Source organism: Osmia bicornis, chromosome 11 (assembly GCF_907164935.1).
Source record: "Osmia bicornis bicornis chromosome 11, iOsmBic2.1, whole genome shotgun sequence".
In the NCBI taxonomy this organism is placed as follows: domain Eukaryota; kingdom Metazoa; phylum Arthropoda; class Insecta; order Hymenoptera; family Megachilidae; genus Osmia; species Osmia bicornis.
Window position 1 is genome coordinate 1,067,619 of NC_060226.1, and position 16,840 is coordinate 1,084,458.

Genomic DNA, 16,840 nt, shown 5'->3' on the forward strand with positions numbered 1-16,840 from the left:
AATAATAATATAATACTTTTAAGAATCATAGTAATAATTATAGTAATAATAGTAGCACTATTTAATAGTAATATTAAGTAATATGTAGTAATAATATGATGTAGTATTAATTACATTAATATTATTAGTAAGTATAATAATAGTAACATTATTTACTAATATAACACAATTTCTATTAAAAATTATCTATCTAACAAGATTAAAGTAAACTTGGGTCAAGATAAAATCACCCGAAAATCCACTGAAATAACCGAAAATGTAATAGAAAAATAAAAAGATGAAGACAATTGTAGATAGAGAGAATAGAGAAAAGAATAGCACAAGTAAGTATTGTGGTCTTTTTTTTAACGTAAAAGAAAGGAGAATGCTAGTAAGAAAGTTTACGCTAATTAAGGCCGTTTCATCAGAGATTCCCTTTTTAGAGGGGTTGATCCTCCGCTTTTAAATAAATTATACCGCGTTAAAAGCCTCTTCGCACTTCCTCGGATAATCCATGGGTCGATCTCACCTTGGAAGGAATGTCGTAAGCCTTCTGCTTAGGAGGTGTATCATAATGCACCTAGAGCTGTCCAAGCGAATTGCTTTTTACTTCCATTTTAAACGACGAAGCAAAATTGTATAAATTTAATAAAATAACAATTTATCAAATTTCTGAAATTTTTTGGTAATTTATCTATCAATTTAAGTGTTAATATTTTAACTTTTACAATTAACCTATATATTACTAAAATTATTGTAATATCTGAATAATAATTAATTAAATTTGTTAAATTGAAATAAACGAGTAAAAATATGAATCACTTTGGCGTTATAAATTTTTATAACGATATCAGATAGAAATGTATAATTTCAATAGTACAATTTATAAAATTTATAGAATTTTATACCACGTCGCCCATATGTTATTTAAATTAATTACATAATAATAATTAATTCAGTTCGTTAAATTGAGATAAATGACTGAAAATATGAATAGCTTTCATATTTCAAAGTTTCGCATTGAATTTCGCAATTTAAAATCGAGCTCTTTCATATTGCAAAATTTTTGTATGTACACTGACGATGAGTTGCGTTGATTCTATCGCGGTGTGTGACTCCAACACATATTCACCGATTGGCTGCAGTCCCTCTTTCGCATGCCCCTCGTCGATCAGCTCTGAATATGTGTTAAGAGTCACACACCGCAACAGAATCAACGCAACTCAATGTACATAAAAACTCCACAATTTAAGCGTGAAATTCAATCGTTACACAGTTTCAAATAAACGGTACAAGGATGGATAATTTTCTGCATATAATTTTATTCTCCAACCTCGAAATTCAAATGTAAAATACTATTCGAATTTATACAATGTAATCAGCCATGTTAAAATAGAAAATCCGGAAAATAAACAATGCATATTTCGAACAGGGTGGCCGGTAGACGTTGCAGGGAAAGAATTGAAATGTACATACCGTCGACATCGACGTCGTGCAAAAATACAATCATTCCACCCGTGAATAAAATCATTGACATTTAAATGGTGTATACACTCTTAATCTTCATTCCTTTGTTTGCTCGAAGCAAACCACGAATCGCAACTAAAATGCTGGTCGACGAGTCAAAAGTTTACAAAAAAAAAAGAGCAAACAAAATTGTTTCTAACTACCTTCTTCGTTCTCGGTGACCAGAAATCGCCACACTTTTTAAAGAAACTACTGAAGGTGTCTTAGTTTCTCATGCTAAAATTTGTCATTTTATCACCGAATGAAAATCTACTCGGTCAGAGAAACGACACCCTATATATTTTAGAATTAAAAAAAAAAAAAAAAATCGAAGAAAAATAAAAATATAATGAATGAAATAAATCGTTCTAATTGTTCTATTCAAAAACGACCGCCATCTGTCTAATTTCTAATTAAATCAGTCACAGCCGTGGAATAATTAGTTTCTGCATGGCAAGAAACTGTTAGTGCGAGGAAGGCGAGGACTAAAAGATCCGTAGTAGGATGCTAGGTCGGTCAATCGAGATCCGGAAGTCCTCCGGTGGAGCTAAAACTGTCCCGAGAATCTTTTTGAGCTCGCTCGAAATGGCCGGTTGGCGAGGTGTCCTTCAAACGATTCTCGAAATTCAGAAAATCTGACCCGCACGGGCTACAGGCCTGCATAGATCGGAAAAAAATTCTCTATTTCAGCAGTCTGTGAATTGTATAGGGTTTCTGGGGTGTTTACTTGAAGAAGGAAACTATCTGGTCCGCCATTTTCCGTGATCTGTCGGTCTAAACGTGGAGATGAAATCACCCCACTGTCGGTACTGTTGCAGAGCCCTCCAACGCTGTCCATCATCTTCAAAAAATTAATTCCTTTTAATTATTATTCATTTATAAGGGTGTGCGGGTACCTGGAGACTCAGATCGGGGTCGGCGCCCAGAAAGTTTGTCCAGTACATAAATTCGTTCAGGTACTCGGCGAGTTCGAGTCCCGAAATTACGGGTATCCAAACAAAGCTATGTGCTGGACAAACTTTCGGAGTAATGCTCGGGTACCCGCACACTTCTACTAATTTAATTTTGAAAATATAATAAAAATTTAATTCCGTAAATTTCAAAATATAAATTTTCTATCTTTCGTGAAATCATTTAACTTTGTTTCCTCTTCGAAATTTTAATTTCCCTAAATTTCAAAATTAATTTTCGAAATCTCTTTCCTTCAGATTTCACCTACCTGGCAAACGCGGCGTGAAACGTTAGAAGACCGGCAGGGGTAAAACGGAAACGGTGCGCGATAGGACGATACGCTTAATGAGCGAACAAATTGAAGGTAACCATGAAATTTCTTACCAGCTTAGTTTTCTCCTCGACTACTTCCACAACGTTGCCCTCCTCGGTGCTGGTAATAATACCTGTTCCCAACTTCTTGCCCAGAATCTTTACCTCCTTTCTGCATCCGCCGGATGCGTTCACGGCGTTGGTGTCGCAACCGTTCGTGTTCGAGGCGGTACTCTTCAAAAACTGTTCGTACGGGCTAAGTAATTTCGTATCCTGATACTGAGACACCATCAGCTCTTGATTATGGTTCTTCGGACCCAGGATTTTCACTTCGCCCAGATCAGAAAACAGTTTCGATGACGGTAGACTATTGATTTTATTGCTGAGAACCTTTAAAATAGAACGATTGTTACTACTAATTCAGAGGATGAATAGAAAGCATTACCTTTGGGGTTGAAGTTATCGATCCAAGGATCTTCATATCCGATTGACTGATAGGTATTAATCCAGCATCTGTTTCAGAATCATCAAAAACGGAAGGTAATTTCATTTTTGACTCGTATACAGAGTGATGATCGTCCATGGAACTGTTGAGAATATTCAGGTCTTCGGTTAAGCTATTGTTGCTTTTGAGATAAGGGAGGGTGTCGTTTAGGATTGATAATGGAGGATGGTTCTTCATTAGGAGGGAAGATATGGAGGGGTGAGATGTGGTTGATAGGGTTGATATGTCACTTCGATGATTGAGAATGTTTGTTAACTCCTGTTGGCTAGAAGGCACTCCTATGGCTGTAATAAAATTGCAATTTATTTATTATTTATTTAAACTTAAATTTAAATTGCTTAAATTCAAATCCACAAATAAGAGACAAAATTTTATTTTATTAATGCTTATTAAAATGTCTTTTATTTAAAATTTGCCTATCATTTTGAGATCTCCAGAATGGCCTTATTACCATAACAATTTCTGTAAATTTTAAGAATACATAGGTGTTGCAAATTAATTATTTGAAGCTATCAGTATATGAAAAAATTATGGATATTGCGCTCCAGCCATCTCTGGCATTATGTTTGCGCGTTTTAACCCTTTAACTACGGATGTGGTTTATAAACCACATACTAAAATTAGTGGCTTATATACCACTAAAATAAAAATAAAAAATACAATAAAAAAAATCTTTTAAAATAGAATATCACTTCAGCAATACTAGAAAACCTTCAGGCGAACTGCACGTGAATGCCGAAGGCAAGACATAAACAAAATGCGCAATTTTGTATCGCTTGAACTTTTGAATCGACAAATCAACACCAGGTTCTGAATGAATTTGCATCAATAAACTCTTTTGAAAATATTTCGAAATTTAATCCATGTTGACCTATTTTCGCCAACTGTTTGCAAAACTAGAGACCGAGACCTTTACATTGACACCAAACATAGTATGTCCAAACATAGTATAGTCCAAAAAGTATGGAGGATAAGGTCAGAAGAATGGCAACAAAAAAGGTAACAACGAGAAACGGGGTCAGTGGTTCGGGCCTTCGGCAATAATTTGAAATTAGAGCGATCGGCAGTGCTAAAAGTACCCGTAGTTAAAGGGTTAAAGTTTGACGGGGTGGCTCATGGTACTGCCGTTTATAGGCCTTGTTGTGGGCCTCTTTCTGCGATCGTTTTAGTTAGTTCGTTCATTCTCAGACATGTTCGATCATTAGAAAAAGCCAGGGAGGCGTTATATGAGAAAATATGTACTGTCCACCGATCACAAGAAGTCACCTGAGAATAACGCAACCTGATTGATTGCGCTCCACCTCAGCTCACACGTACTTTCGGTCGTGACGTATGATCGGTCGAAGTGATCACATCTACTAATCAGGCTCGTATAAAACTAGGGGGTCAGTCGATGAGTACGTAGTATCCCCTTTTGCCCCTTCGTCGTTCCGCGAGACTTCTGTTCATCGGTGCACAGTAGTTGCAATGATTTTGTGTTTATTTTTAAAGTTATATTGAAATAATCATATTATTTAAGATCTTTCCATTTCTTTCTAGTTTGGTGTTTAGATTTATATTTATCCGATTAATATACATTATTATACATACATATACAGGGTGTTAAAAAATACCCTGAAGACTTCTACACCGCTGGATAGATCACGAAAAATCGAAGTGAAAAATTCTGTAGCATTTTTCGATGTGATCAGTAGTTTAGCCACATTTCGTTATTGAAAATTGAAAAATTGACGAATCAGCGCGCAGCTTGAGTGGCAAGACCCGCGGAGTAGGAGACTAGCTTCCTCTACCGCTGATGAGCCACGCTGCCGAGCGTCGCGCTTACGCATGCGCCGAGAGTCTAGTGGAGCCGGAATTAATTAATTATTTAAATAATTCAAACGTTGTTTACTATTGTTAAGATAACAATTTTAGGGTTTTTTGAATATGTTCGATATCAATCTTTACTACACGGTACAAACGAAAATTGTACGTGTACAATTTATCAAACCGTTTAATAAATTGACACAACTGGGTATGACCCACTTAAGGCTGGTTCAGACACGGCTAGTAGTTTAGTCGAGTGGCGAGTAGTTTAGTGTATGGACACTAGAGTTTAGTCGAGTAGTTTAGTAAAACGGTTTAGTCGATCCGTTTCATTGGATTTTGCTGGTCGAGTAGGCTTCCCCCACCACTAACTAGCCTTCGGGACAGACCTGTCCGGACGCATTTCTTTATTCAAGGGATATATCTTGAACTCTTGATTTTCAAAGCTCAACTGTACTAGTCCGGACACTTTTCTATGCACTAAACGGTTTAGTAGTAAGTAGCTACTCCCCACTCGACTAAACTACTAGCCAATCTAAACAAACAACTCTCGGCGCATGCGTAAGCGCGACGCTCAACAGCGCGGTTCGTCGGCGACAGAGGAGGATATCTCCTACTTCGCGGGTCTTGCCATTCAAGCTGCGCGCTGATTGGTCAATTTTTCAATTTTCAACAACGAAATGTGGCTAAACTACTGATCCCATCGAAAAATGCTACAGAACTTTTCACATCGATTTTTCGCGATCTATCCAGCGGTATAGAGGTCTTCGGGGTATTTTTTAACACCTTGTATAATCTTATCAAAAAATAATTTTCAATCTATTCAAAGTAAAATTTAGAAAATGAAAATAATATGAAATACAAAATTGAATTAAAATTGGGGCCCTTTTCATGGTCCGCCGTCCTAAGGATAATTGCAAAAAAATCAATTGTAATAAAATAAAAATTTGCAGTCGCAAGAAAAAAAAAATGTTAAAGGCGATGTTGGTTCAGATGCGAACAAAGCTTCCTATATTATCGAAAGGAGCAGTTAACTTAATTTCGTATGAAACTTACTCTCGTCCTCGTGTTCGGCAACGGTAACTCCACTATCGATAGTCAAAGGTTTTGGACCAAGGATCAAATCATCGATTTTCGACTGCGAGAGGAAACTAATGCCGTCCACGAAACGGTCGTCGAGGCTCTTGCTGTCGAGAATTCGGATGTCCTTGTCCTCCAGGATCTCGATGCCATCCATCGACATGGATTTCTGCGTCGAAGCGGAATCGAGTACCATGATCTGATTATCGGAATCCCCGATGATGACTTCCCCGTTGCTACGCATATTCACCACATTGATCGCATCCGCTTCCTCGCCGTCCAGAATAGTCACATCGTGTGAATTCTGTGCCATCAGGTCTCTCGCTTCGCTGTTCGTCATCACCTGATTAATAATTATGCACCAGATATTTCATTAATATTTATTTACAATTCCTACTATGGGTCTAAAATTACCAATTTTAGAAGTGGCCACAAATGGAAAATTAAGTGGATAAAAATGATATAGTCAGATGCAACTTAAGCACACCGGGTGGCAAAGGGGACAAGAGAGGTACCTACTACGTGCAATGGTCACTAATTGCAAGTACTATGGATCATAGTCATCAATTGCAATGAATTTACATTACAAAATAGGATGTTTGCAATGGAAATTTTCAAAAAACCAATTTTACCAAAATTTTCGTTGTAAATAAAATTTTAAGAACATAATTACGGTAAACGTTAAGGAAAGTCGTTGATGACCTCGACGTATGCTATCAAACACTGTCCCTATATTCTCATCTCAAATTAATTTAACCCAACTCATCCTTGAATTACATTTAAGATAAAATACTCTTAATTATCCCAAGGATAGATTAAGTTAGATACTATTATTTTGAAGTGAGGTTGTAGAAGCCCTTCCTCGTCCATACGTTGAAGTTTTAAACAAATTTTGCATTCATTAATAACCAAACGTTGTGATGTGCCACATACATGGCACTTACCGCAACAATAGAGCCGCTTTTACGACTTGCCACTCAAACCGCGACTTATCTACTGAAAATCGGGAAAGTAAACGTTACATCTTGAAAACTAATTAAAATCGAGTATATACATTAAAGCTTAATGAATTCGTCTTGAGAAGCACTATTACACGATCTGAAAAAAAATATATGGTTCCATTTAAAAAACAAAACTTGACCATCATATCTCTTAAACTACTAACGCAAAAGATTTTTCACTTCGGCCAAAACATAGACCCCCTTTTTCCATGCAATTTCCATATCAACAATTTTTTGTATCATTAATAGTTACGGAATAAGAGCTCCGTAACAATTTAGATGGGACACCCTGTATATCAACTTTATTGTCAAACAAACGTCCTTTTCAGTTCTACGTTTAACAATGAAGAATTTTGTTTAGAAATAACTAACAACGGCTAAAACCTTTGAAAGTTACCGAGAAAGCGACTTTGCCATCGGATCAGCCTGGCTACCAATAATTACCGCAATTATTTTATTTACTTTTTCATATTGAGTTTGATAATTTGATATGAAAACGTACCTTCCTCTAATATTTAATCTTAGCCAAAAGAAGCGCCGAAATTCCGCTGAAATTTATTTTTGTGGCCACAAAAGAAATATAGAAAAGGTAAATATGAAAGTGATGAGCAATGAATTCGTCACCTCGTAACGGCCATCTTCGGTGGCTCTCACGAATTGTATTCCACCCTGGGCGGCCAGTTCCAGTAACTCGTTGCAGTCCTCCATCGCTGTGGACACAACAGGACCATTCTGGCGATCTGGTTCATTCCGGTGGGACTCGGTGTACGTGAACTGGGAATCCAATGCCGTGACGAGACTCTCTGTCGACAATACACCAAATAAACACCATACTGCAACGACACTTTGAAAAACATCGTCGCTTTAACGAGCCAATTATAGACGGACAACTGGCATCAGAGTCCCTTGGTGCGAATGTGTCCTGACTGAAATTGTCCAGCAAACGTCGTAACAAAACGATTACGTTATAGAAACACCATTGATGTCTATCCTGAATTTTTCCATGGGAAGAGAGAAGGTTCTTTGAAAATTGCTCATGTTGCATTTTAAAGTGAAATAAGTAAAAAAGCTTGCATAAAAACTAAACTTTTGATTAGAGTAATTTAGATTAAAATTTAAAAATTGTTCGAGTATAAGATTATTACATAATTAATTAATATTATTGCCACAAACAGGACTGGATTAATATGTAATCATAAAGAGAAAAGACAACAGTAAACAAAATAACATTCAATACTTTTTAACATAATAAAAGGAAGGGTTATAACTGTGAGTTGCAAAGTGGGGCCCGAGGCTATAGTCCTCTTTCAATTAAACCTCCTCTTAATTTAGTGTCGACTATAAATATATGAAAAAGAAATAAAATTTGGGATATTTACTACTTTTCACAAATTCAAGCTTCTCCACAGCCATCAATTCATCACTGAGGACACAGCAGTTTATTTCTTTTGATGGACACTTTGATAGAAAAAAGATAAAGGAAAATTTTCTCACCGTGTTCATTTTCTGGTCCAGGCGGTTCAACGATGAAATTCATCTTTCCATCAGGATCTATGTTCTGAATGACGGTGGCTACCACGGGTACTTTCACTTGGACAGCTTTGACCCGGTCCACATCTGGGATCATTGGACTTAGGCTCATCTTTCCCGCCATTCGTAGATCCTCAGCTGTAGCTGGTGTCAGAATCTGAATTCATAAGTAAAACTTGCTTTTTTTTTTCAAACTAGTCTCTATTAAGTTTTGTATTAATTATGTAATAACTTTACATTTTTGTGGGTACCGGTTGGCGAGACTTTTACAAGCACTGGAATTCCTTTAGCCGGTTTGAAAAGGGCGAAGGGTGTTTGACCCTCTAAAAGTGCCATCTCCATTGCTTTCGTATCAATTTTGTCTATTACCACTGATTCCATCATATCAGACTTTTGTGAAACAGAATTTAAAATCTGTATTAATAAATTTTTTTTATTTGTACGAATGGTGGTACACCGTTTATATTAGTGTTTTAAATTGTTGACATTATTAAATTGTAAATAGGCTGACAATTAAATTCGTAACCTTTTTAGGTATTTTGCTTAAAAATGCTGCTAATTCTGCTATGAAGGATACAAAAACGAACACAGATATTGGAAAAGATGGAATGGTACTTAACTTGACTGAAAAATATTGTTTGTAAAATTTAAAAGAATTTCAAGATTGCGAATTTAATTGTTAATTTAATATGATATTATAGCATGTCGAGTTACTAACCGAAATCAAAGGATCTTTATCTCTAACTTCGATGGTCTGATTACGATCACTATTGGGCAGCTGCACAATCCTAACATTCTTGCTGAAATTTGATTTTTAATAAACAATTATTACCTTTCCTAAAATTGGTCATATTCTATCACATTATGCTTTACATTTAAACATTGGGTTATTACCGATATGATAGCTAATTATTATTTACTGTAACTAACAATCAACCACATTATAACAAAAACATTCACAAACTATTAACCTAGCTATCTCCACCAAACTTTAAGCTAAAAATTAAGGTAATACAAGTGTCATTTCATAAAACTTTTCTGTCATGAAATCTCGTTTGAAAAATTAACCATCCCCCCGTGCAACGATCTAACACTATCAGAAGGTGTAATGTCTCCATGAAATCCTTTGCGAAGAAGAATCAATTTACGTAGAAAAGAAAGAGAGGAAAGGGAGCGTGAAATTTTCTGCTGACTTAGAAAGATCAACATTCTGTCTACGTTCGGTTAACGGGGAGAAAAGATGGCCTCCACTGTCCGTCAAGGAGGAAATTAAGCGTGGTAGTTCGCCGCGATTCCGGTGACGACGTCTACCTACTTTCTTATAACGTTCGGATCGTTGATTCCTGGCTGTGGCGTAGTCGGATGTCGATATTTGATGCCGTGCTTGTACTCTTCGTGCGATCTCAAAGCGAATCGACGCGGGAACTCTTTGCCGCAGATTCCGCACACGTACTGCATTTTCTCCGCGTGTGCATGCGCTTTGACCTTGTGGCAGACCAAATTCGACATCTGATTGAAGCCTTTGCCGCAAAGCTCGCATTTATACGGTCTCTCGTTCGTATGGGTAAACACGTGGTTTCTCAAATTGCCTGACAACGGGAATGATATATTTAACTGTTAAACGTTCTCTCCTATATCCAATTTGCCATTCAATTTATTGTACTCTCAAATGATCAATTTTTATGCAATTTCCAAAGAAAATGAATAACTTTTCCTGATTAGAAGAATGGCTAAATCAGTTGTGGATTTATGATTCTTTTTCTGATTCAAATTTGACGTTTATAAATCACTAGGGGTGTGCGGGTACTTGAAAATTCGGCTCGGACTCGGGTTGACAATTTTTTTCCACTTCGAAAAGGACGTCGAAGGAGTGTTTAGTATATAAATATGTTCGGGTACCCGTAATTTCGAGACCCGAAATATTTCAATTATATACGAAAACATTTTCAAATTTACAAATTAAAAGTAAGCCTGAAAAATCATGTCCCGAATGCAGCGTCGACTCTCGAATTGAGCTTCAAATCTTGAGTCGATTTCGGGCTCGATATTCAGATCCTGAAGTAAAGGGTACCCGAGTAAATTTATATACTCTACCCGAATCTTCGGGTACCTGCACATTCCTATAAATTACCCTTTTGGTGGAATCCTTTCCCGCAAACTTGACACTTGTGCGGTTTGTGTTCCGAGTGCGTTTTCCGATGAGAGATCAATGTGGACACTCTAAAATTCAAAATATTAAATTACTATCTCAAAGCCCTCTAAAATTTCATCTAAAATACAATCATATAAAATAAATGCTATAATAACACATTGTTAATGACAATTTTTAAAAATAAAAAAAAGTATTTAAAATTATTTCAATATTTTAAAGCTGCTATTGCTTTCATAAAGACCTTCCTAATTTTTTCAATCATTTCGTTTTTCAGATACATTTAAACGACCCCCCTCCCCCAAATAATAAATCATGCTCTATTAACGTTAATTTTTAAAACGACAAAAATATGCTCGTTAAAATTTTGCGCTCGTGATCCGCTAATGATCCGCGACCAAGCGGATTGCTGTCAGAGCCTTTTCATTAAAACGCTTATATTGTTGTTTTAAGGTTTAACTTTAAAGTTTCGATCATTAGGCAAACATGAAGGAATTGTATATACTGATTTAACTGCTAACCTGTTGAAAGTCTTCTTGCAAAATTCACAGACGTACGGCCTGGCATCGCTGTGTATCGCCTTGTGTTGACTCAGAGTTGATAACTGGCGAAAAGCTTTGCCACAAGCCTCGCATTTAAAGTTCCTTTCGTCAGTGTGCGTTGGTAAGTGCCTCATCAACGTATACTGGTGTCGGAACTCCTTTGAACCTGGTTTGAATACGTGAAATTTAGAATAGTTTTATCTGTTGCTAAACCCTGTTGTTATTTCAATTTCCACCACCCAGAATTTTCTAAGTTTGAATTTTACCCTTTCGAATTCCATAAGTTCAAATTTTACTCTATCCAATTCTATTCTTCCGAATTTTTTATCTTTTCGAATTCTATCTTTTCAATTTTTATCCTTCCAATGTTTACCTTTTCGAAACCTACGCTTTCAAATTTTTATCTTTTCGAATTCTATCCTTTCAATTTTTATCCTTTTGGGTAATTCTGTCCTTTCAATTTTGACCTACCCTTTCAAATTCTATCCTCATAATTTTTATCCCTTCGAATGCTATCGTTTCAATTTTTACGCTTTCGAATTCAATCCTTCCAAATTCTACACTTTCAAATTTCACCCTTTGAATTCTATAAGCCTAAACTTAAAAAGGAGTCACATTTCTTTTCTGAATATAATAATTACTCACAAATTCCACATTCCCAAATTTTGAGCGTCTTCCCATCCCGTTTCAGATACTTCACGAAATGGAGCTTCGATCTTGGGTCATCTTTATCAATAAGATGAGTGGTGGACGAAGATGGCCGTTCAACCATGGGGTCCGGGTACACCATAATGTTGTCCTCGGACTTATTAACATTCTGATCAACGATCTAAAGATAAGTCTACTGTAAAAACGAAAACTAAAAAATATTACTACTTGATACCTTGTATTTGAAAGCATCTTTGCCGAGGAATTTCGCCACACTGCTGTCGATATTAATTACCTCCGAATCTATAGCAACATCTAGATTCATGCAGTCACCCTTTAGTGGAACAAATGAAATTGAACAGTAATTAAACGTCTATGAAACTGGAAGAATAATTAGACTATGAATGTGTTACGATAAAGAGATTAATCGTACACGGTACACGTTGATGATATGAATTGAAACAATTAATTACCTGAATTAATTGATGATCATTTGTGGTTGGTAAGCTCGGTACAACTGTGACATCGTTCCTGTTGTCAGAACCTGCGCTCTCTTCTTTCACGTAAACTTCATAAACACTAAAAATACAAAATTTTTGTAACAAACTACGTATATTTTCTACAAATTCATCGATCAAGTGAACCCCCGAAGGTTTGATAACCCCAGACCATGGATATCTTAATCCGGTTCTGTTTAAAATTCTCTAACAACAAAACAGAAAATTCAAAAAATAATCAAAATGAAAATAAAATAAAATTTAAACAATTGCAATATTTAATTAATAAAATATATCCTCGATAGAAAAATTTGCAGTAATATAAGGTTTTAAAGCCTGTGATAATGAAACAAAAATAAAAGAAATAAATCATTGCAATGAAAAAATGTTGCAGTATTTATATTAGTGTCTGTTTAATTAAACAAATAGAAAATAAAGAACCGAAATTTTTTCCAACGAAACACTAGCCAGGTTATCTACAAAATGCAGGGACACCTTCGCGTCGTCTGCAGAAAACTCCGCTTCTAAATTACATCGTTCGCCTCCAAAAATTTCGGGGATTAAAGTCAGCTGGTCACTGTGTAACACTGATACATGCTAATTTTTTAAGCTCACCTGATAACTTCGTCCGGAATAGGACGAGTGAATTGCATCTGCGGATCCTCGTACTGGGTCTCCCCTGAAAGTTTGAACAATATTTCGTGAAAATATTCCCGTTTAAAAATAACAATGACAATATAATAATTTAATAATTGTAATTACGTTTTCCCAGAGAAAGTAACATTTACAAATTGTTATCTTATATAAAAATAATGTTTATTGATACATTAAGTGCATTGATGCAACTAAATAATGGCCAAGATGGTGGGCCTAGCTCCTCTAACAATCTGAACTGATCTTTCCTAAAAAATGTAAAGCTTCATTATTCTAAAAGTTTAAGATTCCAAAATTTAAACATTTCAGATTTCCTACTTTCAGAATTACAGAATTACAAATCTTTAACAGCTGTAAATTCCAATATTCTCAGATTCTAAAATTCCAAAATTAAAAAATTTCGGAGTTCCAGAATTACAAAACTTCAGACTTCCTAAATTCTAGATCTAAAAAATTAAAAAATTATGAAATTACAGATTTATAAAATTATAAAATTTCTAAAGGATCTGGCCCATTCCAGAATAAATTATACCAATGGTTGATCGCCCGGGTGGGTCATCAATGGTCTATGGTATTTATAAAAGGCAACTCCTTAATTATACGAAAATTAATAAATATAGTATAACTGCAATTGTAATTATTAGAATCTAATTTTCAATAAAAAGATTTACATTTGTGTCAAAAAATTAATACAAATTCTATAAAATTACCAAAGATAAAAAATTACGATATTTCTATTCAAAGCAATTTTTTCAATTTTATATACATATATGTAGAACGAAAAATTCAGAGTAAACATGCTATTAAGTAGTAATTTCTAAAATGGTGGATAGTCTTTATCTTTTAGAAACTTTTTACTCGAGGATTCAAAAGCACGATGTTCTAATAGCGTAATAAAATAATCTCTTCTGGCAAAATAATTCCTTTCCTTCTTTCTACGCTCTTTTTTTTCTCATTGAATAATCCGTTACGTATGTAGATCATCCAATATGCTCTTTGCGACATTCGTTCATATCCAACTAAAAGAACTAATGGGCACGAATGAATATATTCTGTTGCTGGTATTATCTCGAACGAAAGCTCCAGCCTTGAAAACACATTTAATTTTTATCGTAACCTTTTCCTTTTATTTTTTCTAAGTAGATATATCAAAATTAAGACCTCCGAAAAAATTCAATTTAAAATTCATTACTTTTTTTATGAAATAATCTTACGTAATGTCTTCTTGCAATAGTACAATACATATGAATGATAATTTTAAAAAGAATTAAAATTAAAAATATGAAATAAAGTTTGATCTGAATAAATGCTCAAATATGCTCAATAACTATATTTATTAGAAAATGTTCGTAATTTGTAATTTTATAATAGCTTCTAATGGTCATTGGCTTCTCCCCAAAAACATGAACCTTCAGTATTCTGAAACTTCAAAATTTGTAAATTCCAAAATATCAAGATTTCAAATTTTCTCTATTTCAAAATTCCAACATTCTGGATCCTAAGAATTTCAAAATTCCAAAATCCTAAAATTTCAAAATATTAGAATTTCTGAATTCCAAGACCTCGGAATTCTAGAACACCGTATCACAAAAATTCTAAAACTTCAGATTTTCTAAATTCTAGATACCAAAAATTTTTAAATTCTAAAAATTTGTAAGAGACCTGACCCACCCCAGAGAAACGTCCAAGTTTTGCAAATACCAGCGGTTTTAACAATTATCATTCAATAAAATAAATAATAGTGGTAAAAAACATAATTTCTCGAATAAAGCTCGATCTGAACAGATAGTGTTTCGCCACTCTACATATAATGGAAATGTTCATTTAAACTCATCGTTAGATAATATCTTAAATGACCCTCGAATTGAGCGACACTGATTTAAATGGAACTGAGGATACAGGTGCCTCTTGAAACAATGTATCGTTTCCATCGAGCGTTTCGTCCACGCGAACGAGACAATGTTGCGGCGAACCTCACAAATGCATAAAACTGATTCCCTCGATCTGATCATTGAACTTGACCAATATATTATATTCCAGATTAAAAACTACAATGCTTTCCTTGCAATTTTATAATACCTTGATTTGTAATTTGAAATATACAGAACTATAGAAATTATTTAAAAGTTAAAAATGATCATTTTTCTTCCCAAATACTTTTACTATTTTGCAATTTTATAATACTTTGATTTACAGCCTGAAATATTCAATATACAGATTGAAAGTTATAATTTTTCTACCCTTACACTTTAGTTTTTTTGCAATTTTATGCCTCGAATTGCAATTTGAAGTATTTGACGTAAAATTATCTCAAGATTAAAAATTGCAATATAAGTGAAGAAAATCTAAACAGAAAGTGAAAATGTTGCAAAATAAGAACCACGATCATTTCTATTCGACGAGACTAAATAAAAAGAAAAAAAAGAAAAAATCCTTAAATTTTCTTAAACAAACCAAATCATGCATCTCCAAACTTACATGTTTCCTCGATCAGTCCCCGTTCCTCGAAAATCGGGTCACCTCCTAATAATTCCCCAAAAATCCATGGTTCACGTTGCAATCAGAGAATTAAACATTACACAAAACGTCGCTAAGTAAACTATTAGAAAGGTGATCGCCATTGAAAGACCGACGAGACGGTTAGCGACCGGAAGGCGAAGAGAAAAGACTGTCAAAGCGGAGGGATTTCGAGGTTCGTGGAGCGCGATCGGCACAAGTCGGACATCGCCTTTTTTTTCAGCAAGCAAATAAACGAAAGCCGCCATTATCACAGCTCATTTTTCACAAATTGGTAAGCAATCGAATAGTGAACAGCGAGAGGAGACGATGAAAATCAGAAGAGATCGCGAGACGTCGCGAAGAAAAATTTCCGAAGAGTAAATTTTAGAAAATCGGTTGTTATTGTTTTTTTATTATTAGTACTTACAGTTGTATCCTTGAAGAAGGTTATTCTGGGACATTTCACAGCTTGGACCGAGCCACTTTCCACGTGGACGTCTCGCGGCCTGATTCGCATCGATCTCTAACGAGGAATCGTTTGAGACGGAACCAAATCGGTTCGCCCATATCGCCGCCAAACGGGCAACTTTGGAAACTTTGATTAACAGTAACGTGCCCTCCACTCTCAAAACCCTCTTAACCTTTCATCTTCTATATACGATTTTTTCTTTTTTTTTTTTTTCAATTTTCTACTCAAAATTTATAGTGTTTCCATTGGTGTAATTACATAAGTAAAAAGCTTTAACATTGTAAAATTTCAAAATTCCGGAATTCAAAATTTCTTTGGGGCCTGACCCACTGCAGAAAAAAATCCTAGTCACGCCAATGAGTGCTTTGTACCATAAAATAGTCACTACATTTAAAAAAATATTAATTTTTGCAATACTACTAATTATGAGATTATAATCGAAGCATAGATTTTTAACTTAACCCTCGGACGGCAGACCATGAAGAGAACCACAATTTTAATTCAATTTTATTCATATTATTTTCATTTCCTAAATTTTACACTGTTCCTTTAGAAATTATTGTTCAAATATATCAAACCCTTTTATTTAAAAATGATACATTTAACTTTAGATTAATACCCTTGTATATATTTTATAAGTTTAGGTCATGATTGATCCAGGCTCCACTATTCAAGGGTTAAAAACAACACTAATTATACAAAAATTTGTATT

The 16,840-nt window shown here is 34.9% G+C and overlaps 1 protein-coding gene across 1 annotated transcript; it reads right to left on the minus strand.

Moving 5' to 3' along the window:
* Positions 1–2,001: 2,001 nt before the first annotated feature.
* On the minus strand, positions 2,002–16,120 carry LOC114878175. The gene is made up of 17 exons (XM_029191671.1): positions 16,087–16,120; positions 13,122–13,185; positions 12,483–12,588; positions 12,245–12,343; positions 12,007–12,190; positions 11,341–11,527; positions 10,802–10,890; positions 9,986–10,259; positions 9,389–9,470; positions 8,908–9,060; positions 8,635–8,827; positions 7,765–7,943; positions 6,116–6,482; positions 3,194–3,537; positions 2,821–3,138; positions 2,213–2,326; positions 2,002–2,142 (listed from the first exon to the last, which is right to left on the minus strand). Exons 1-17 carry the CDS (start codon positions 16,118–16,120, stop codon positions 2,002–2,004), a joined length of 2,928 nt encoding a protein of 975 aa, XP_029047504.1.
* Positions 16,121–16,840: the final 720 nt, after the last annotated feature.